The sequence below is a fragment of the Paramisgurnus dabryanus genome, chromosome 17, assembly GCF_030506205.2.
Source record: "Paramisgurnus dabryanus chromosome 17, PD_genome_1.1, whole genome shotgun sequence".
Taxonomy (NCBI): Eukaryota; Metazoa; Chordata; class Actinopteri; order Cypriniformes; family Cobitidae; genus Paramisgurnus; species Paramisgurnus dabryanus.
This window is the reverse complement of record NC_133353.1, coordinates 27,075,662-27,097,663: the sequence shown is the minus strand read 5'-3', so window position 1 is coordinate 27,097,663 and position 22,002 is coordinate 27,075,662. Positions and strand designations below refer to the sequence as shown.

General features: G+C 44.0%; 1 protein-coding gene across 4 annotated transcripts in view; it reads right to left on the bottom strand.

Annotated features, from left to right (window-relative positions):
- The window catches only part of kidins220a (kinase D-interacting substrate 220a), an 84,958-nt gene that overhangs the window by 14,240 nt on the left and 48,716 nt on the right, over positions 1-22,002 (bottom strand). For 3 of the 4 annotated variants that reach the window (XM_065288464.2, XM_065288463.2, XM_073812299.1), the window contains exons 24-26: positions 21,454-21,686; positions 20,195-20,305; positions 19,324-19,380 (exon numbers count right to left, since the gene is read on the bottom strand). In XM_065288464.2, the coding sequence (XP_065144536.2) occupies positions 19,324-19,380; positions 20,195-20,305; positions 21,454-21,686 (401 nt within the window). The remainder of the gene's footprint in view (positions 1-19,323; positions 19,381-20,194; positions 20,306-21,453; positions 21,687-22,002) is intronic. The other variant, XM_073812300.1, reaches the window with a different exon arrangement.

The window sequence follows — 22,002 nt, the reverse complement described above, 5'->3', positions numbered from 1 at the left end:
TGTCTACATCCTATAAATAAACCTGTGTTATTTTCCTGCATCTGCTTCCAGCGTGTTTCTATCGTTACAGAAGGATCTGACCAGTAATGGAAGCAGCGGGAAATCACTCCCCATCTCCTCTCGAGGAATATCTCCAGCGGGCGGTTCAGAGGATGGATCGCCAGGATAAGGTTATAGAGGAGATGGGTCGAGCAGTCCAAGTAATGGTGACGAAGGTGTCCGAGCTGACCCAACAACAACAACCACCGCCCACTGCGCCTCCCACACCCCCAGCTACATCTTCTTCACCAGAGGGCGCCTCTCAGTCAGAGCCCAGACTTCCCATTCCGGATAAATACGCGGGTGAGCCGAGTTTTTGCCGCACATTTTTGTCTCACTGTTCTCTCCATTTTGCTTTGCAACCCAGAACTTTTTCCAGCGAGCAAACCAAGGTGGCGTTCGTGCTCTCTCTCCTGACTGGGAAGGCTGCCCTCTGGGGGACGGCGGTGTGGGAGAACCGTGACATCTGCTGTTCTTCGTTCTCCGCCCTCGCTGACGAGATGAAGAGGGTTTTTGATCGCTCCGTCGCCGGGAAGGAAGCCGCGAGACGCCTCTCAGAGCTCCGGCAGGAGGATAAAACCGTGTCGGACTACGCGATTGAGTTTCGCACCCTGGCGGCGGAGTGTAGGTGGAACGAAGAAGCGCAGTGGGACCATTTCCTGCATGGGCTGGCTGACCGCATCCAGCAAGAGATCCATGTGGTGGACTTACCCACGTCCCTGAATGCTCTCATCGACCTGGCCATCAGGATCGACGCCCGACTCAGCCAAGCAGCACGCCGGAGAGCTACCACGCCGTTACCCGTAAGACTGGATCATCTCCAGGCCAGCCAGAGCGGTGCGGTCAGCCCCCCCAACGATCTCGAGCCCATGCAGGTGGGTCGAGCTCGGCTTTCCCGGGAGGAGAAGCTCCGGCGGAGATCCCTTGGATTGTGCTTATACTGCGGTAGAGCCGGGCATCAGATCCATCAGTGCCCGGTAAAAGACCAAGCCCGATAGTAAATCTGAGGCTACTATCGGGCGGGATCTCCTCCATGAAGACCTCATCTACATCTACGCTCCTCCCGGTGAAACTACGGTGGTGCACTCATTCTCACGACTGTCACGCACTTTTGGATTCGGGAGCTGAGGGGAGTTTCATCGATCACGCCACTGCACGTAAGCTTCAGATACCACTCACTCAGCTTACTCACCAGATTGCACCGTTCGCACTTAATGGACACAAGCTTCCTACTATCACCCACATCACGGAACCTGTCTCCCTCATCACATCGGGCAATCACCACGAGAACATTTCATTCTACGTCACAGACTCCCCTCTCTCACCCATTGTGCTTGGACACACCTGGCTTCACCAGCACAACCCGAAGATCGACTGGCGTCTTGGGACTGTTATCAGCTGGAGTGAGGGGTGTCACAAGTCTTGTCTTTTGTCTGCGTGTCTAACTGTTTCTGAGTCTGTGTTTCAGGGGGAAGCAGTGGATTTATCTAACGTGCCCGCAGAGTACCATGACCTGAAGGAAGTGTTCAGTAAGTCGCGGGCTGATTCTCTACCTCCTCACCGTCCCTATGACTGTGCTATAGAGTTACTTCCCGGTACTTTTCCGCCTAAAGGCAAGTTATACTCTTTATCTGTTCCTGAGATGAAGGCCATGGAGAAATATATTTCTGATTCTCTAGCAACGGGGTTCATTCGTCCTTCCTCTTCTCCAGCGGGGGCGGGGTTCTTTTTTGTGGGGAAGAAGGATGGATCCTTGCGACCTTGTATTGATTACCGAGGGTTGAACAACATTACGGTAAAGAATACGTATCCTTTGCCGTTAATGTCTTCAGCTTTCGAGAGGTTGCAAGGAGCGTCCGTCTTCACTAAATTGGACTTACGTAATGCTTATCATTTGGTCCGCATCAGGGAGGGGGATGAATGGAAGACTGCGTTTAACACCCCTCGTGGCCATTTTGAGTACTGCGTCATGCCTTTCGGATTGACGAACTCGCCAGCGGTCTTCCAAGCACTCGTTAATGACGTGTTGCGAGACATGATAGATCAGTTCATATATGTCTACCTGGATGACATATTGATTTTTTCGTCGTCTCTCCAGGAACATGTGCAACACGTACGACGAGTGCTTCTGCGGTTGCTAGAGAATGGGCTTTTTGTCAAGGCGGAAAAATGCGTTTTTCATGCACAGTCTGTTTCTTTTTTAGGGCACATCATTTCGACTGAGGGTGTCCGCATGGATCCTGATAAGGTTAAGGCTGTGGTGGATTGGCCATCCCCAGATTCTCGCAAGACCCTGCAGAGATTTCTGGGGTTCGCCAATTTTTATAGGCGTTTCATTCGCAATTTCAGCCAACTAGCCGCTCCTCTGACTGCCTTGACCTCCCCTAGTACTGCATTCAGGTGGTCAGACGCAGCCGAGGCTGCGTTTACCAAAATCAAGAGCTGCTTCGTTTCAGCTCCCATTCTCGTGTCCCCTGATCGCACACGTCAGTTCATAGTGGAGGTCGATGCATCAGAGGTGGGGGTAGGAGCAGTGCTTTCCCAGCGCACACCCTCAGACGGAAAGGTTCATCCCTGCGCGTTTTTGTCTCATCGGTTATCTCCGGCGGAAAGTAATTATGACATTGGTAACAGAGAGTTATTGGCAGTCAAACTGGCTTTAGAGGAATGGCGTCACTGGTTAGAAGGTTCGGGTGTACCTTTTATCGTTTGGACCGATCACAAGAACCTCGAATACATTAAAACTGCCAAAAGACTTAACTCCAGGCAGGCTCGGTGGGCTTTATTTTTCGGACGTTTCGATTTTACTCTTTCATACCGTCCGGGTTCCAAAAACATCAAACCCGATGCTTTGTCTCGACTTTTTGAGCGTTCCGATCGCACTTCTACTCCCGAGCATATTTTACCGGAGACTCTATTCATCTCCGCGCTCACATGGGAGGTCGAATCGAAGGTTTTGACAGCCTTAGAAGGGGTAACGCCCCCGTCTCGTTGCCCACCGAACCGCTTGTTTGTGCCGGAGAAGTTACGGTCCAACGTAATCCAGTGGGGTCATTGTTCCAAGGTAGCTTGTCATCCAGGGGTGAGTCGCACTAAGTTTTTAGTCAAACAACGATTCTGGTGGCCAGGTATGGCTCGTGACATTCACGATTTTGTTTTGGCTTGCTCGGTGTGTGCCACTGGTAAGACTTCGAATCGCCCTCCTGACGGGTTACTTTTACCGCTGCCAGTCCCTTCGAGACCCTGGTCCCACATTGCGCTAGATTTTATTACCGCCCTCCCACCCTCCCAGGGGAATACGGTGATTTTAACCGTAGTGGACCGATTCTCGAAGGCGACTCATTTCATCCCCTTGCCCAAATTACCATCTGCCAAGGAGACAGCGGTTACTGTCGTGGACCACGTCTTCCGGTTACATGGCCTTCCGACAGACGTGGTCTCCGACAGGGGTCCCCAATTTGTGTCCAAATTTTGGAGAGAATTTTGTAAATTGTTAGGAGCGACTGTGAGTCTGTCCTCCGGGTTTCATCCCCAGAGCAATGGTCAGACCGAGCGAGCCAACCAAGATGTTGAAAGAGTGTTACGATGTTTGGCCTCCAAGAATCCTTCGTCCTGGAGCCAACATCTCTCTATGGTGGAGTACGCACACAATTCGTTGCCAGTGTCATCTACGGGCCTATCTCCGTTTGAATGTAGTCTAGGTTACCAGCCACCTAATTTTCCCAGTATGGAATCCGAGATTGCGGTTCCCTCCGCTCACGCCTATGTCCAGAGGTGTCACCGCACCTGGACTAGAGCTCGGGAAGCTCTACTCCAGGTGGGGGCGCGCACCAAGGCTAAAGCCGATCGCCACCGGTCTAAGCCTCCCGTATACGTCGTCGGTCAAAAAGTGTGGCTTTCTACTCAGAACATTCCGATGCGTTCCGTCTCGAACAAACTTGCTCCCAAATTTATTGGCCCATTCGCTGTTGCCAAAATTATTAACCCGGTAACAGTTCGCCTTAACCTCCCTCCTGCGTACAGGAGAATTCATCCTGCGTTTCACATCTCTAAAATTAAACCAGTTTTTCGTTCACGACTTAACCCGCCAGTTCCGGTTCCCCCCCCGCCTCGTCTCGTAGCAGGGGAACCCACCTATTCGGTGAATCGTATTCTGGACTCTAGGCGGAGGGGACGCGGATTTCAATACTTGGTGGACTGGGAAGGTTACGGTCCGGAGGAGAGAAGTTGGGTTCCTGCTCGGGACATACTGGATCACTCCCTTATTGATGATTACCATCAACAGGTACAGCAGGCTAGGAACGTCAGGTGACGTCCTAGGGGAGGGGGTACTGTCACGGTGGGTAAATACACTGCTCTCTCTGTGTCTCGTGTATGGTGTTTACTCACCTGTGATGTCATGTGCTCGTTATCCCGATCCCCTTCACCTGTGTTGATTGTCTCACTCCAGCTGCTCATCATTACAGACTCTCCATATAAACTCACTCTGCTCTCTGTTCCTCGTCAGATCCTCACTCTTTGTTTGGCCTCCGTGTCTTCCTGGATTGTTTGTACAGCGCGTGTGGATTGTTTCGTGTCGTCTTCGTGTTGGATGTTCCGGTCTATGTTCAGGATTATTTTCCACTTCAGACCTACACCACCAACGACCATCACAACCACCATCACCCGCTTTACCACCGTAGTCCTTCGAGCACCATTACCATCATCTGGACATTGTGTTGACTTTAATCCCTGTGTGTGTCTACATCCTATAAATAAACCTGTGTTATTTTCCTGCATCTGCTTCCAGCGTGTTTCTATCGTTACAGAAAGAGGGCTTTCATGACGATAGTTGGCGATAGTTTTTACTATGATCATCATAGTTTCACATATACATGGTTTGTGGACTTCAGCTTGTAATGTGCACGGAACGCACCTGGACTTGTAAGATGCATAGACTCTTGCTCGGACCTGAACACGCACCCATGGACTCCTTCTTGCACGGAAACTTGTAATGCACATGATTCAGACCCTTCCTCGCACATGAACTTGTAATATGCGCGGTGAACAAATAAATTAATGAGTAAATTATTGCCCCGCCTCCCGATTGGTGATCTCACAGGCTGACGATAAGACAATCTCACAATGGGGCATATCGCCCAACGCTATTGTAATCTACTGTATATTTTAGGTTAATTTTAAGTAATATTTGTGCAAAATAAGTGTTTAATATAATTCAATAATTAAAAAAATGGAATCAAGTATAATAAATTAGATTTTAATTGCTATTATTTAAAGTTATATGTATTGCACTATATGTGAAGGGTTCACATGCAAAACGCTCTAATTGTGTCTGAGATGTTTTCTTGTAAATTACTTTTTTTATTACTCTCTTTTAAGGTTCAGTTATTTCACTTTAATGCCAATAAAATTAAAAAGTTATTAGTCAGTAATTGAAACGTCTTGTTTTCACAAATGTCACTTTGTTCACATATTAGATGACGCAAAAGTATTAGATGAACATTTAATACATGCTGAGAGCATTAGGTCAATATCATTATCTCATTTTTGACAGAGGTGACATTTCGTCCAAAAGTCTTAAGACTACATTAAAAACAATTTAGTTAAAATTTGATTTTAACTTTTGGATTTTTATAAAGTCCACAACAATACACAAAAATTGTTGTAAGTCACTGTTTCTAGGACACAGATAAAAAATCTGTGACATTATGTTCCTACCAAGTAAATGCTGTCACAACAGTATTTGTATATTAATATTATGTGTATATATTTATATTATTTAAGTATTTTTAATACCAGTCTACTGGATCTCACTGTAAAATCTGTAAATCTTTTTCTAAAATTGTGATTGATATTGCTCAATTAAAAAAAAAAATCTGTCATTGCTTGAGATTTGAAGTTAGATTAATGATGTCTTATTAGTGTAATGTAAACAATAAACAGTATTTTATTGATTTCACGCTTATATTTCAACCTGCAGCATGTAAAACTATTGGCTGGTTTCTTTCGCGGACAGGGTTTCGATTATTCCAGGGCTAGGCCTTAGTTATATTAGGACATTTAAGTAGTTTTTACAAACATAACTTACAAATAAACAATATTGGTGAGCATCTTGAGACAAAACAATGACACTGATTACAGTGCATTGAAAATGCGCTGTACTGTTCTTACTGGGCTTTTTATTATTATTATTAGTGGTGCTTGCATTTATGCAAAGCATCACTATTATTATTGCTCAAAGATATTATTATGTTGGCTTTGAAAAAGCCAATATATTGTTATTGCTATTAAACTTATTATTATTATTATTATTCTTTTTCTCCCCCCAAAATTTCGGCAACTAACTCGTCCTAGGGCTTTCAAGCTACATGCACCAAATTTTCCACAGACCTTCAGACTGGTCTGACTTAGTGTGCTATATCTTTTCTAACTGATGGGACCTTCCGAATTCCTAAACGGGGGTCTCGAACACCCCAAAATTTCCATTGACTTAACATTGAGACAAACTTTGACGGGTCATAGCTGTGAGTGAGAAACTTGTAGAAACTTGTGGCTTACCACATTTAAGGTGGCTGACAGGCTCTGTAAGAACATACATCACAATGGGGTGTAAGCTATACCCCTGGGGTGTAAGAGGCCCCCAAAATTTCCCATTGACTTATAATGGGGCAGGAAACATGCCCATATAAGGGAATAAAAGCGTCCCAGATGGAATATCTTTACTTTAGAGTGTCGTAGAGACATGGGGGTGGGCTCATTTTACTCAGTCATCCAATCAGTCTCTTAGGATCGCCCCAAAGCTATTTAGCCACGCCCCTAGCAACAATTTTGGGTACCCTAGCAACATCTCCCATAGACTACCATTATAAAAAGCCCAGATGGATATCTTTACACCAGAGTGTCATAGAGACATAGGGGTGGGCTCATTTTACTCAGGCATCCAATCAGTCTCTTAGGATTCCTACTGAGGTATTAAACCACGCCCCTAGCAACCAATTTGAGCACCCTAGCAACATAATAAACAAAGCCTTATATCTCTGGATCTGAACATCTTAGAGACATGGGGGTTGGGTCTTTGGGTCATGTTAGCTTCATGCTAGCTCCATGCTAAGTCATACTAGCTTCATGCTAGTTTCATGCTAGCTTTATGCTAATTTCATAATAAATCTTGCTAACTTCATGCTAAATCATGCTAACTTCATGTTAAATCTTGTTAGCTGCACGCTAAATAGTGCTAGCTTAATGCTAATCATGCTAGCATCATGCTAATCATGCTAGCTTCACGTTAAATCATGCTAGCTTCATGCTAATCATGCTATTCTCATGCTAACTTCATGTTAATCATGCAAGCCTCGTGCTAGCTTCATGCTAGCTTCATGCTAATCTTGCTAGTTTCATGCTAGCTTCATGCTAATCATGCTAGCATCATGCTAGCTTCATGCTAATCATGCTAGAATCATGCTAGTTTCATGCTAATCATGCTAGCATCATGCTAGCTTCATGCTAATCATGCTAGCATCATGCTAGCTTCATGCTAATCATGCTAGCTTCATGCTAATCATGCTAGCTTCATGCTAGCTTCATGCTAGCTACATGCTAATCATGCTAACATCATGCTAGCTTCATGCTAATCATGCTAGCTTCATGCTAATCATGCTAGCATCATGCTAGCTTCATGCTAGCTTCATGCTAATCATGCTAGCTTCATGCTAATCATGCTAGCATCATGCTAGCTTCATGCTAATCATGCTAGCATCATGCTAGCTTCATGCTAGCTACATGCTAATCATGCTAGCATCATGCTAGCTTCATGCTAATCATGCTAGCATCATGCTAGCTTCATGCTAATCATGCTAGCATCATGCTAGCTTCATGCTAACATCATGCTAGCTTCATGCTAATCATGCTAGCTTCATGCTAGCTACATGCTAATCATGCTAGCATCATGCTAGCTACATGCTAATCATGCTAGCTTCATGCTAATCATGCTAGCATCATGCTAGCTTCATGCTAATCATGCTAACATCATGCTAGCTTCATGCTAGCTACATACTAATCATGCTAGCATCATGCTAGCTTCATGCTAATCATGCTAGCATCATGCCAATCATGCTAGCATCATGCTAGCTTCATGCTAATCATGCTAGCTTCATGCTAGCATCATGGTAGCTTCATGCTAATCATGCTAGCATCATGGTAGCTTCATGCTAATCATGCTAGCATCATGCTAACTTCATGCTAATCATGCTAGCATCATGCTAGCTTCATGCTAATCATGCTAGCATCATGCTAGCTTCATGCTAATCATGTTAGCTTCATGCTAGCTTCATGCTAATCATGTTAGCTTCATACTTAAACATACTAACTGCCAGATAGCCTACTAAACTAAACTTCTGTCAATCCGTTTTAAACGTTCAGGCTACGCTTTTTCAAGCCAACATAAAGTTTGTCTTCAAACTTTAATATCTAGTTATTCTTCTTCTTTTTCTGGACACTTTTTCGGCGCGTAACTCGTCCCGCACGCTTTGTCGTAGACCCATAAATTAGGGCTCAAATCGACCGGCTTATTGAGGAGAGGTGTGCTATGACTTTTATAAGCGATCGGGTGCAGGATTTCCGAAAGGGGGGCGAAAAACCACCCAAAAAATCCCATTGACTTAACATTGCGCCCAACTTTGACGAGTCATAGCTCCGCTCGAGGATTTTGTAGAAACATGTGGGTTACAACATTTGAAGAGGGTGGTAGGCTCTGTAAGAACATGGATCACAATGGGGTGTAAGTTGTACCCCTGGGGTGTAAGAGGTGCCCAAAAGTGCCCCAATGAAAAGTCAATGGGGCAAAATCCCATAGACTTACATTGCAAAAATTTTGACGGGTCATAGGTCCGAGCCAGGATTTCATAGAAACATGTGGGTTACTAAATTTGAAGAGGGTGCTAGACTCTGTCAGGACGTCCCCCACAATGGGGTGTAAGGTTACCATAGCAACCATTTTGGGCAACCTATACCATAGACTGCCATTACAAAATGCCCGGATGGATATCTTTGCACCACAGTGTCATAGAGACATGGGGGTGGGCTCATTTTACTCAGGCATCCAATCAGTCTCTCAGGATCCTTACAGACTTACTAAGCCACGCCCCTAGCAACCACTTTTGAGCACCCTAGCAACATAAAATACAAACAGTTATATCTCGGCATCAGAACATCGTAGAGACACGGGGGTTGGACCGTTTTACTTGTGACTAGGGGTGTAACAATTGGGCACATCATTGGCCACTCCCAAGCCACGCCCCTAGCAACCAAATTTGAGCACCCTAGCAACCGAATAAACAAAGCCTTATATCTCCGCATCAGAACATCGTAGAGACACGGGGTTTGGACCGTTTTACTTGTGACTCGGAGTGTAATCACTGGGCACATAATTGGCCACTCCCAAGCCACGCCCCTAGCAACCAAATACAGTACCCTAGCAACAGAGTAAACAAAGCCTTATATCTCCGCATCAGAACATCGTAGAGACACGGGGGTTGGACCGTTTTACTTGTGACTCGGAGTGTAATCACTGGGCACATCATTGGCCACTCCCAAGCCACGCCCCTAGCAACCAAATACAGTACCTTAGCAACAGAGTAAACAAAGCCTTATATCTCCACATCAGAACATCGTAGAGACACGGGGGTTGGACCGTTTGACTCATGACTCGGAGGGTAATCACTAGTGGATGCAATTTTTTTCCCTAGCAACCAAATACAGTACCCTAGCAACAGAGTAAACAAAGCCTTATATCTCCGCATCAGAACATCGTAGAGACACGGGGGTTGGACCGTTTGACTCGTGACTCGGAGGGTAATCACTAGTGGATGCCATTTTTTTCCCTAGCAACCAAATACAGTACCCTAGCAACAGAGTAAACAAAGCCTTATATCTCCGCATCAGAACATCGTAGAGACACGGGGTTTGGACCGTTTGACTCGTGACTCGGAGGGTAATCACTAGTGGATGCCATTTTTTTCCCTAGCAACCAAATACAGTACCCTAGCAACAGAGTAAACAAAGCCTTATATCTCCGCATCAGAACATCGTAGAGACATGGGGGTTGGACCGTTTGACTCGTGACTCGGAGTGTAATCATTATGGGATGCCAATTTTTCCCTAGCAACCAAATACAGTACCCTAGCAACAGAGTAAACAAAGCCTTATATCTCCGCATCAGAACATCGTAGAGACATGGGGGTTGGACCGTTTGACTCGTGACTCAGAGTGTAATCATTATGGGATGCCAATTTTTTCCCTAGCAACCAAATATAGTACCCTAGCAACAGAGTAAACAAAGCCTTATATCTCAGCATCAGAACATCGTAGAGACACGGGGGTTGGACCGTTTGACTCGTTACTCAGATTGTAATCATTATGGGATGCCAATTTTTTCCCTAGCAACCAAATATAGTACCCTAGCAACAGAGTAAACAAAGCCTTATATCTCAGCATCAGAACATCGTAGAGACATGGGGGTTGGACCGTTTGACTCGTGACTCAGAGTGTAATCATTATGGGATGCCAATTTTTTCCCTAGCAACCAAATACAGTACCCTAGCAACAGGGTAAACAAAGCCTTATATCTCCGCATCAGAACATCGTAGAGACACGGGGGTTGGACCGTTTGACTCGTGACTCAGAGTGTAATCATTATGGGATGTCAAAATTTTCCCTAGCAACCAAATACAGTACCCTAGCAACCGAATAAACAAAGCCTTATATCTCTGCACCAGAACATCGTTGAGACACGGGGGTTGGACCGTATGACTCGTGACTCAGAGTGTAATCATTATGGGATGCCAAATTTTTCCCTAGCAACCAAATACAGTACCCTAGCAACCGGATAAACACAGCCTTATATCTCCACATCAGAACATCGTACAGACACGGGAGTTGGATCGTTTAACTTTTGGCTTGGAGTATAATCATATATGGTCCCCAGAATTTTGCCACGGCAAGCACCACTCACATTTTCTTCAGGAAATGTACCTATCTAGTTAGTGGTGCTTGCATTTATGCAAAGCATCACTATTATTATTGCTCAAAGATATTATTATTATTCTTCTTTTTCTGGACACTTTTTCGGCGCGTAACTCGTCCCGCACGCTTTGTCGTAGACCCATAAATTAGGGCTCAAATCGACCGGCTTATTGAGGAGAGGTGTGCTATGACTTTTATAAGCGATCGGGTGCAGGATTTCCGAAAGGGGGGCGAAAAACCACCCAAAAAATCCCATTGACTTAACATTGCGCCCAACTTTGACGAGTCATAGCTCCGCTCGAGGATTTTGTAGAAACATGTGGGTTACAACATTTGAAGAGGGTGGTAGGCTCTGTAAGAACATGGATCACAATGGGGTGTAAGTTGTACCCCTGGGGTGTAAGAGGTGCCCAAAAGTGCCCCAATGAAAAGTCAATGGGGCAAAATCCCATAGACTTACATTGCAAAAATTTTGACGGGTCATAGGTCCGAGCCAGGATTTCATAGAAACATGTGGGTTACTAAATTTGAAGAGGGTGCTAGACTCTGTCAGGACGTCCCCCACAATGGGGTGTAAGGTTACCATAGCAACCATTTTGGGCAACCTATACCATAGACTGCCATTATAAAATGCCCGGATGGATATCTTTGCACCACAGTGTCATAGAGACATGGGGGTGGGCTCATTTTACTCAGGCATCCAATCAGTCTCTCAGGATCCTTACAGACTTACTAAGCCACGCCCCTAGCAACCACTTTTGAGCACCCTAGCAACATAAAATACAAACAGTTATATCTCGGCATCAGAACATCGTAGAGACACGGGGGTTGGACCGTTTTACTTGTGACTAGGGGTGTAACAATTGGGCACATCATTGGCCACTCCCAAGCCACGCCCCTAGCAACCAAATTTGAGCACCCTAGCAACCGAATAAACAAAGCCTTATATCTCCGCATCAGAACATCGTAGAGACACGGGGTTTGGACCGTTTTACTTGTGACTCGGAGTGTAATCACTGGGCACATAATTGGCCACTCCCAAGCCACGCCCCTAGCAACCAAATACAGTACCCTAGCAACAGAGTAAACAAAGCCTTATATCTCCGCATCAGAACATCGTAGAGACACGGGGGTTGGACCGTTTTACTTGTGACTCGGAGTGTAATCACTGGGCACATCATTGGCCACTCCCAAGCCACGCCCCTAGCAACCAAATACAGTACCTTAGCAACAGAGTAAACAAAGCCTTATATCTCCACATCAGAACATCGTAGAGACACGGGGGTTGGACCGTTTGACTCATGACTCGGAGGGTAATCACTAGTGGATGCAATTTTTTTCCCTAGCAACCAAATACAGTACCCTAGCAACAGAGTAAACAAAGCCTTATATCTCCGCATCAGAACATCGTAGAGACACGGGGGTTGGACCGTTTGACTCGTGACTCGGAGGGTAATCACTAGTGGATGCCATTTTTTTCCCTAGCAACCAAATACAGTACCCTAGCAACAGAGTAAACAAAGCCTTATATCTCCGCATCAGAACATCGTAGAGACACGGGGTTTGGACCGTTTGACTCGTGACTCGGAGGGTAATCACTAGTGGATGCCATTTTTTTCCCTAGCAACCAAATACAGTACCCTAGCAACAGAGTAAACAAAGCCTTATATCTCCGCATCAGAACATCGTAGAGACATGGGGGTTGGACCGTTTGACTCGTGACTCGGAGTGTAATCATTATGGGATGCCAATTTTTCCCTAGCAACCAAATACAGTACCCTAGCAACAGAGTAAACAAAGCCTTATATCTCCGCATCAGAACATCGTAGAGACATGGGGGTTGGACCGTTTGACTCGTGACTCAGAGTGTAATCATTATGGGATGCCAATTTTTTCCCTAGCAACCAAATATAGTACCCTAGCAACAGAGTAAACAAAGCCTTATATCTCAGCATCAGAACATCGTAGAGACACGGGGGTTGGACCGTTTGACTCGTTACTCAGATTGTAATCATTATGGGATGCCAATTTTTTCCCTAGCAACCAAATATAGTACCCTAGCAACAGAGTAAACAAAGCCTTATATCTCAGCATCAGAACATCGTAGAGACATGGGGGTTGGACCGTTTGACTCGTGACTCAGAGTGTAATCATTATGGGATGCCAATTTTTTCCCTAGCAACCAAATACAGTACCCTAGCAACAGGGTAAACAAAGCCTTATATCTCCGCATCAGAACATCGTAGAGACACGGGGGTTGGACCGTTTGACTCGTGACTCAGAGTGTAATCATTATGGGATGTCAAAATTTTCCCTAGCAACCAAATACAGTACCCTAGCAACCGAATAAACAAAGCCTTATATCTCTGCACCAGAACATCGTTGAGACACGGGGGTTGGACCGTATGACTCGTGACTCAGAGTGTAATCATTATGGGATGCCAAATTTTTCCCTAGCAACCAAATACAGTACCCTAGCAACCGGATAAACACAGCCTTATATCTCCACATCAGAACATCGTACAGACACGGGAGTTGGATCGTTTAACTTTTGGCTTGGAGTATAATCATATATGGTCCCCAGAATTTTGCCACGGCAAGCACCACTCACATTTTCTTCAGGAAATGTACCTATCTAGTTATTATTATTCTTCTTTTTCTGGACACTTTTTCGGCGCGTAACTCGTCCCGCACGGTTTAACGTAGTCCCATGAAAGAGGGCTCAAATCGACCGGATTATTGAGGAGAGGTGTGCTATGACTTTTATAAGCGATCGGGTGCAGGATTTCTGAAAGGGGGGCGAAAAACCACCCGAAAAATCCCATTGACTTAACATTGCGCCCAACTTTGACGAGTCATAGCTCCGCTCGAGGATTTTATAGAAACATGTGGGTTACAACATTTGAAGAGGGTGGTAGGCTATCTAAGAACATACATCATAATGGGGTGTAAGTTGTACCCCTGGGGTGTAAGAGGTGCCCAAAAATGCCTAATGAAAAGTCAATGGGGCAAAATCCCATAGACTTAACATTGCAAAAATTTTGACGGGTCATAGGTACGAGTGAGGATTCCTTAGAAACATGTGGGTTACTAAATTTGAAGAGGGTGCTAGACTCTGTAAGAACATACATCACATTGGGGTGTAAGTTGTACCCCTGGGGTATAAGAGGCACCCGAAAATTCCCATTGACTTATAATGGGGCAGGAAACATGCCCATATAAGGGAATAAAACAGTTCCAGATGGGATATCTTTGGTTTACAGTGTCGTAGAGATAAGTGGGTGGGCTCATTTTACTCGGGCATCCAATCAGTCTCTCAGGATCATCTCAGAGCTATTAAGCCACGCCCCTAGCAACCACTTTTGAGCACCCTAGCAACCTATCCCATAGACTGCCATTATAAAATGCCCAGATGGATATCTTTGCACCACAGTGTCATAGAGACATGGGGGTGGGCTCATTTTACTCAGGCATCCAATCAGTCGCTCAGGATCCTTACAGAGTTGCTAAGCCACGCCCCTAGCAACCACTTTTGAGCACCCTGGCAACATAAAATACAAACAGTTATATCTCGGCATCAGAACATCGTAGAGACACGGGGGTTGAACCGTTTTACTTGTGACTAGGGGTGTAACAATTGGGCACATCATTGGCCACTCCCAAGCCACGCCCCTAGCAACCAAATTTGAGCACCCTAGCAACCGAATAAACAAAGCCTTATATCTCCGCATCAGAACATCGTAGAGACACGGGGTTTGGACCGTTTTACTTGTGACTTGGAGTGTAATCACTGGGCACATCATTGGCCACTCCCAAGCCACGCCCCTAGCAACCAAATACAGTACCCTAGCAACAGAGTAAACAAAGCCTTATATCTCCGCATCAGAACATCGTAGAGACACGGGGTTTGGACCGTTTTACTTGTGACTCGGAGTGTAATCACTGGGCACTTCATTGGCCACTCCCAAGCCACGCCCCTAGCAACCAAATACAGTGCCCTAGCAACAGAGTAAACAAAGCCTTATATCTCCGCATAAGAACATCGTAGAGACATGGGGGTTGGACCGTTTTACTTGTGACTCGGAGTGTAATCACTGGGCACATCATTGGCCACTCCCAAGCCACGCCCCTAGCAACCAAATACAGTACCCTAGCAACAGAGTAAACAAAGCCTTATATCTCCGCATCAGAACATCGTAGAGACAAGGGGGTTGGACCGTTTTACTTGTGACTCGGAGTGTAATCACTGGGCACATCATTGGCCACTCCCAAGCCACGCCCCTAGCAACCAAATACAGTACCCTAGCAACAGAGTAAACAAAGCCTTATATCTCCGCATCAGAACATCGTAGAGACACGGGGGTTGGACCGTTTTACTTGTGACTCGGAGTGTAATCACTGGGCACATAATTGGCCACTCCCAAGCCACGCCCCTAGCAACCAAATACAGTACCCTAGCAACAGAGTAAACAAAGCCTTATATCTCCGCATCAGAACATCGTAGAGACACGGGGGTTGGACCGTTTTACTTGTGACTCGGAGTGTAATCACTGGGCACATCATTGGCCACTCCCAAGCCACGCCCCTAGCAACCAAATACAGTACCCTAGCAACAGAGTAAACAAAGCCTTATATCTCCACATCAGAACATCGTAGAGACACGGGGGTTGGACCGTTTGACTCATGACTCGGAGGGTAATCACTAGTGGATGCCATTTTTTTCCCTAGCAACCAAATACAGTACCCTAGCAACAGAGTAAACAAAGCCTTATATCTCCGCATCAGAACATCGTAGAGACACGGGGGTTGGACCGTTTGACTCATGACTCGGAGGGTAATCACTAGTGGATGCCATTTTTTTCCCTAGCAACCAAATACAGTACCCTAGCAACAGAGTAAACAAAGCCTTATATTTCCGCATCAGAACATCGTAGAGACACGGGGTTTGGACCGTTTGACTCGTGACTCGGAGGGTAATCACTAGTGGATGCCATTTTTTCCCCTAGCAACCAAATACAGTACCCTAGCAACAGAGTAAACAAAGCCTTATATCTCCGCATCAGAACATCGTAGAGACACGGGAGTTGGATCGTTTTACTTTTGGCTTGGAGTATAATCATATATGATCTCCAGAATTTTGCTACGGCAAGCACCACTCACATTTTCTTCAGGAAATGTACCTATCTAGTTATTATTATTATTCTTCCAACCAAATTTCGGCAATTAATACGGCTCGAACCGCTTAACTTAGAAACTTCATTCAAACTCTCAAACGTGCGGACTATTCGGGAATAGTGGGCTATGACTTTTATAAGCGATCGGGGGTACGGTCTTCGCCCCAGGGGCGAAAAAGCAGCCGAAAAATCCCATTGACTTAACATGGAGACAAACTTTGACGAGTCGTAGCTCAGACCTAGAATTTCACAGAAACTTGTGACTTGCCACATTTGAAGAGGCTGGCAGGCTCTGTAAGAACATACCTCACAATGGGGTGAAAGTTGTACCCCTGGGGTGTAAGAGGTCCCCAAATTTCCCCATAGACTTATAATGGGGCAGGAATCATGCCCATATAAGGAACTAAAAACGTCCCGAATGGGATATCTTTGCAGCGCAGTGTCATAGAGACATGGGGGTGGGCTCATTTTACTCAGGCATCCAATCAGTCCCTTAGGATCCTTATTGAGCTATCAAGCCACGCCCCTAGCAACCATTTTGGGCACCCTAGCAACATCTCCCATAGACTGCCATTATAAAATGCCCAGATGGATATCTTTGCAGCACAGTGTCACAGAGACATGGGGGTGGGCTCATTTTACTCAGGCATCCAATCAGTCTCTCACCATCCTTATTGAGGTATTAAGCCACGCCCCTAGCAACCAAATATGAGCAGCCTAGCAACATAATAAACAAAGCCTTATATCTCTGGATCCGGACATCATAGAGACATGGGGGTCGGGTCTTTGGGTCATATTAGCTTCATGCTAGCTTCATGCTAAGTCATGCTAGCTTCATGCTAGTTTCATGCTAGCTTTATGCTAATTTTATAATAAATCTTGCTAACTTAATGTTAAATCATGCTAGCTTCATGTTAAATCTTGTTAGCTTCATGCTAAATCATGCTAGCTTCATGCTAATCATGCTAGCATCATCTTAATCATGCTAGCATCATGCTAATAATGCTAGGATCATGCTAATTTCATGCTAAATTCATGCTAACTTCATGGTAATCATGTTAGCATCATGCTAGCTTCATGCAAATTATGCTAGCTTCATGCTAATCATACTAACATCATGTTAGCTTTATGCTAATCATGATAACATCATGCTAGCTTCATGCTAATCATACTAGCATCGTGCTAGCTTCATGCTAATCATGCTAGCATCGTGCTAGCTTCATGCTAATCATGCTAACATCGTGCTAGCTTCATGCTAATCATGCTAGCATCGTGCTAGCTTCATGCTAATCATGCTAACATCGTGCTAGCTTCATGCTAATCATGCTAACATCATGCTAGCTTCATGCTAATCATGCTAACATCATGCTAACTTCATGCTAATCATGTTAGCATCATGCTAGCTTCATGCTAATCATGATAGCATCATGCTAGCTTCATGCTAATCATGCTAGCTTCATGCTAACTTCATGTTAATCATGCTAGCATCATGCTAGCTTCATGCTAATCATGTTAGCATCATGCTAGCTTCATGCTAGCTTCATGCTAATCATGCTAGCATCATGCTAACGTCATGCTAATCATGCTAGCTTCATGCTAGCTTCATGGTAATCATGCTAGCATCATGCTAGCTTCATGCTAATCATGCTAGCATCATGCTAGCTTCATGCTAGCTTCATGGTAATCATGCTAGCATCATGTTAGCTTCATGCTAATCATGCTAGCTTCGTGTTTATCATGATAACATTATACTAGCTTCATGCTAATCATGCTAGCATCGTGCTAGCTTCATGCTAATCATGCTAGCAACATGCTAGCTTCATGGTAATCATGCTAGCATCGTGCTAGCTTCATGCTAATCATGCTAGCTTCATGCTAATCATGCTAGCATCGTGCTAGCTTCATGCTAATCATGCTAGCATCGTGCTTGCTTCATGCTAATCATGCTAGCATCGTGCTAGCTTCATGCTAATCATGCTAGCATCGTGCTAGCTTCATGCTAATCATGCTAGCATCGTGCTAGCTTCATGCTAATCATGCTAGCATCGTGCTAGCTTCATGCTAGCATCATGCTAATCATGCTAGCATTATGCTAATCATGTTAGCATCATGCTAGCTTCATGCTAATCATGCTAACATCATGCTAACTTCATGCTAATCATGCTAGCATCATGCTAACTTCATGCTAATCATGCTAAAATCATGCTAGCTTCATGCTAATCATGCTAACATCATGCTAGCTTCATGCTAATCATGCTAGCTTCATGCTAATCATGCTAGCATCATGCTAACGTTATGCTGAATCATGCTAATCATGCTAGCATCATATTTCATCATGATAACTTTTTTAAATCATGCTAGCTTCACACTAAAACATGTCAACAGCCAGGTAAACTACTAGACTAAATTTCTTTTACATTTCTATCAATCAGCTTTTTGCATTTTCATGCACTGGTAATTCCTTGGGAATTGCATATCTAGTTTATGTTAAGATTCGTCAGTGCAAGACTATTTTAAATTAAGGCAGCTCAAACATGCATTTTAGTCTGGGACTAGGATAAGCCCTATCCACAAAAACGCCCCAATAATTTTATTATTATTATTATTATATTGACCATCATAGCTTTTCTCATCTACAACATTAAAATAATTATCTTATAATCATCATCAGTCAGAATTCCCATATCAACACATCCTTAAGTGTGAATGACCGTGACATCTTCACATGTGCTGTAGCAAAGATGCTACACTACTTTAATGAGTCTAAGCTTTCAACACACCCGTTTTAATTGTTTTAAACAATTTCCATTTTGTCCAGGCAAACAGCCAATTATATATGTGAATACTGTAAACTGCACTTAAATCTGTTTCAAAGTCAAATGTGTAAAAAGTCAGGATGTCCACGCGTGAGATATATTCACTGCGGCCAAGCATTGCAGGCAAAGATAGGACGGCCATATTTGAGAATTGATTGACACATGCTGCTCGTGTATACTGTATATTTGATTGCGTGTTTCAACATAGCAACAAATGGCTTTACTGTATCTCATCTGCACAGATGCTGTATATACACATATACACTCCAAGTTACCATTGAGGGGGATGTAGGAGAGGGAAGACCCTCACTGGAGTCTTCTCTGATTACATCCTGATGAAGGGATATGGTACGGATGAATGAAGAAGAAGAAAAGGATAAGAGAGTTATAGGATTATATTTAGTATGAACATTTAGTGAGGGTATGGGAGATGGTTAACATAGAAAATAGTGAAAGGTGTGAACAATGAGGATGGTGTTGCAGTCGTTTTTGTAGTTTACAAATTCCACTAGGACTTAAAAGGACATAATACAGAAAACTTGATGTCCTTGCATTTTTAATACTGGAGAACCCATGAAGATTTTGGGTAACAGCAATTAACAGCTGTCAAATTTGACCCTTTGGGCTCTCCAAGGTTAAAATAAGGGTTTTAATTCAAACCTAAGTTCTGCAAAAATAGTCAGTAAATTTAGATGTTTACAATGTCAAAAATTTTACATTTATGCATTTCGCAGACCCTTTTATCCAAAGCGACTTGCAATGCATTACAAGGTTTACATTTAATCAGTAGCTGTGTTCCCTGGGTTTAAACCCACAACCTTTTGTGATGCCCACACAGTGCTCTATCACTGAGACTGCTAACTAGTGCTTTAACTATCAGCATTTAATGTTCAGCAACTTGCCCATCCTTAATCCATTCCACTAACAATACTTTGGATGCAAAGATGTTTGCCAATTATAATAGAGCTTATTTACATATGGTCTTAAAGGTACAGTAGTGATAACAACCTGTTTATACAAAGTATAAAAACAGATACAAATTACAAGACATTATTTTGGTCAAAGCACTTAAAATTGTGTGCCTGCCTGCTACGTATTGTAGTACTTAGCTGTGCAATCACAAGACCTTACTAGCTGTGTACTTACTAGTGCCATGCTGGGGTCCTTATGGAGTTTAGTAGGTGGACGTGAGGGGGCGTGATGGGGGTTGCCAGGGTAATGTCGGGGCAGGTGATAAACATGATGAGGAAAATAGGGCTGTAGAGGTGAAGAGAAATGATGGACAGATAATCAGGAATCACATAAATGAGGAACATATTAGGGCCAGTGGCACAAAGGATGAAATACAAGAATGACCACTATAAAAATAGATGGATGAATATACCGGTTATTATGAAGACAAGTTTCATCTTCGATCTAAGCGCTAACACTCACTATTATGATAACTCTTTTAAAAAATAAGATTTATTTCAATAAATCTGCTATTTGGAAATTTTAATGAATCAATTCAAAAGACTGATTAAAGAAATAGTTCACCCAAAAAGGAAAATTGTGTCATAATTTACTCACTTTCATGTTGTTACAAACCTTTATAAATTTCTTTGTTGTGATAAACACAAATGAACCAAAATCGTAACGATTTTGTAACCAAATCGTTCATGAGCCCCATTCACTTCCCTTGCATTCTTTATTTCTACCATGGAAGTGAACAGTGGCGGACTGTGACTTCTATTTTAGAGGGAGCTCGATGCGAAGTTCGTCATAACATGTGTGTAGCCCGTCATGTGTGTGGTTCGTAATTTCAAAATATTTGTTCGGGCGTATCAAGAGAGATCCTATGTGCATCACGTGTCTTGTCAAAACAAGTGCCTGCTGCAGATGCATATAAAGGGTTAATTATAAAAGAGACCCTGGCGTTTGCCAGATACTCGCATAATTTCATGCGTAATCAGAGTTTAGTGTTAAGTGAGTGTCTTGCGTGTATTTTGTGAACGTGAGCGTCTCTTTTATCATAAACGGTTTTGACGCATGTGCAGCAGGAACTTCTTTTGACAAAACATGTGATGCACATGGTTCACATGACGCAACAAACACATATTTTGAAAACACGAGCAACACACATGACACTCCAAACACATATTTTGAAATTGCGCCCCTCGGAAGAGCAGTCACGAGCCGAAGTGAGTGGAGCTCATGATCGGTTTGGTTTCAAACTCCTCAAAATTTCTTCCTTCTTGTTCATCAGAATAAAGAAATTTGAAAATGTACATACTGTGTGACTACTGTATATGTAATGCACTGTAGTACCAGAATAAGAATAAGGTACTGTATGTTTCAGTTACTCGGTAATCTCATTTGCATTTTGTTTGGACAGAATAACCAATGTGTCCGATTGACAGTCTCACCCTGTTGTAGAAGGGATGTTGGGGGCCGGTTAGACCACTGAAGTAACTGCTGTGGGGCTGGGAGGGTGACATCACACCACCGGTGGGGAAAGACCCAGGAAATGAGCCTGTAGGAGAACACGCCAAAGACGGCTGCCCAAACACGGATTGAGGCCGCGCCGTAGCATCTTGCAGGGGCATTGTGGGATAGCTGACTCCTCCAAGGTGCATCTGCTCTCTTGCATCTCGTACATCTGACAGATTGAAAGAGGAAAGGAGCAAGAAAAAAAGAGAAAGAGTACAAGAAAGTAAGATTCGAAACTTGGCCGGCACTTTAAAGGCATTCAGTTCCTCCCACTCAAAGACGTCTACAGCCAAACGAAGAAGCAATTTTAGCAAGATACATGCGAGATGGGAAAGGCCTCTGTGGTTTGATTCTCCTAGACAGAAAACACTGATGACCAAACTTGGGTGAAAAAACCGACCTACTAAAGCACCTCATAGAAATGGCTCCCAAAGAAATTGATGTTACCTTTGACCTCAAATCTTGTTTCGAGAGCTTAAAACATA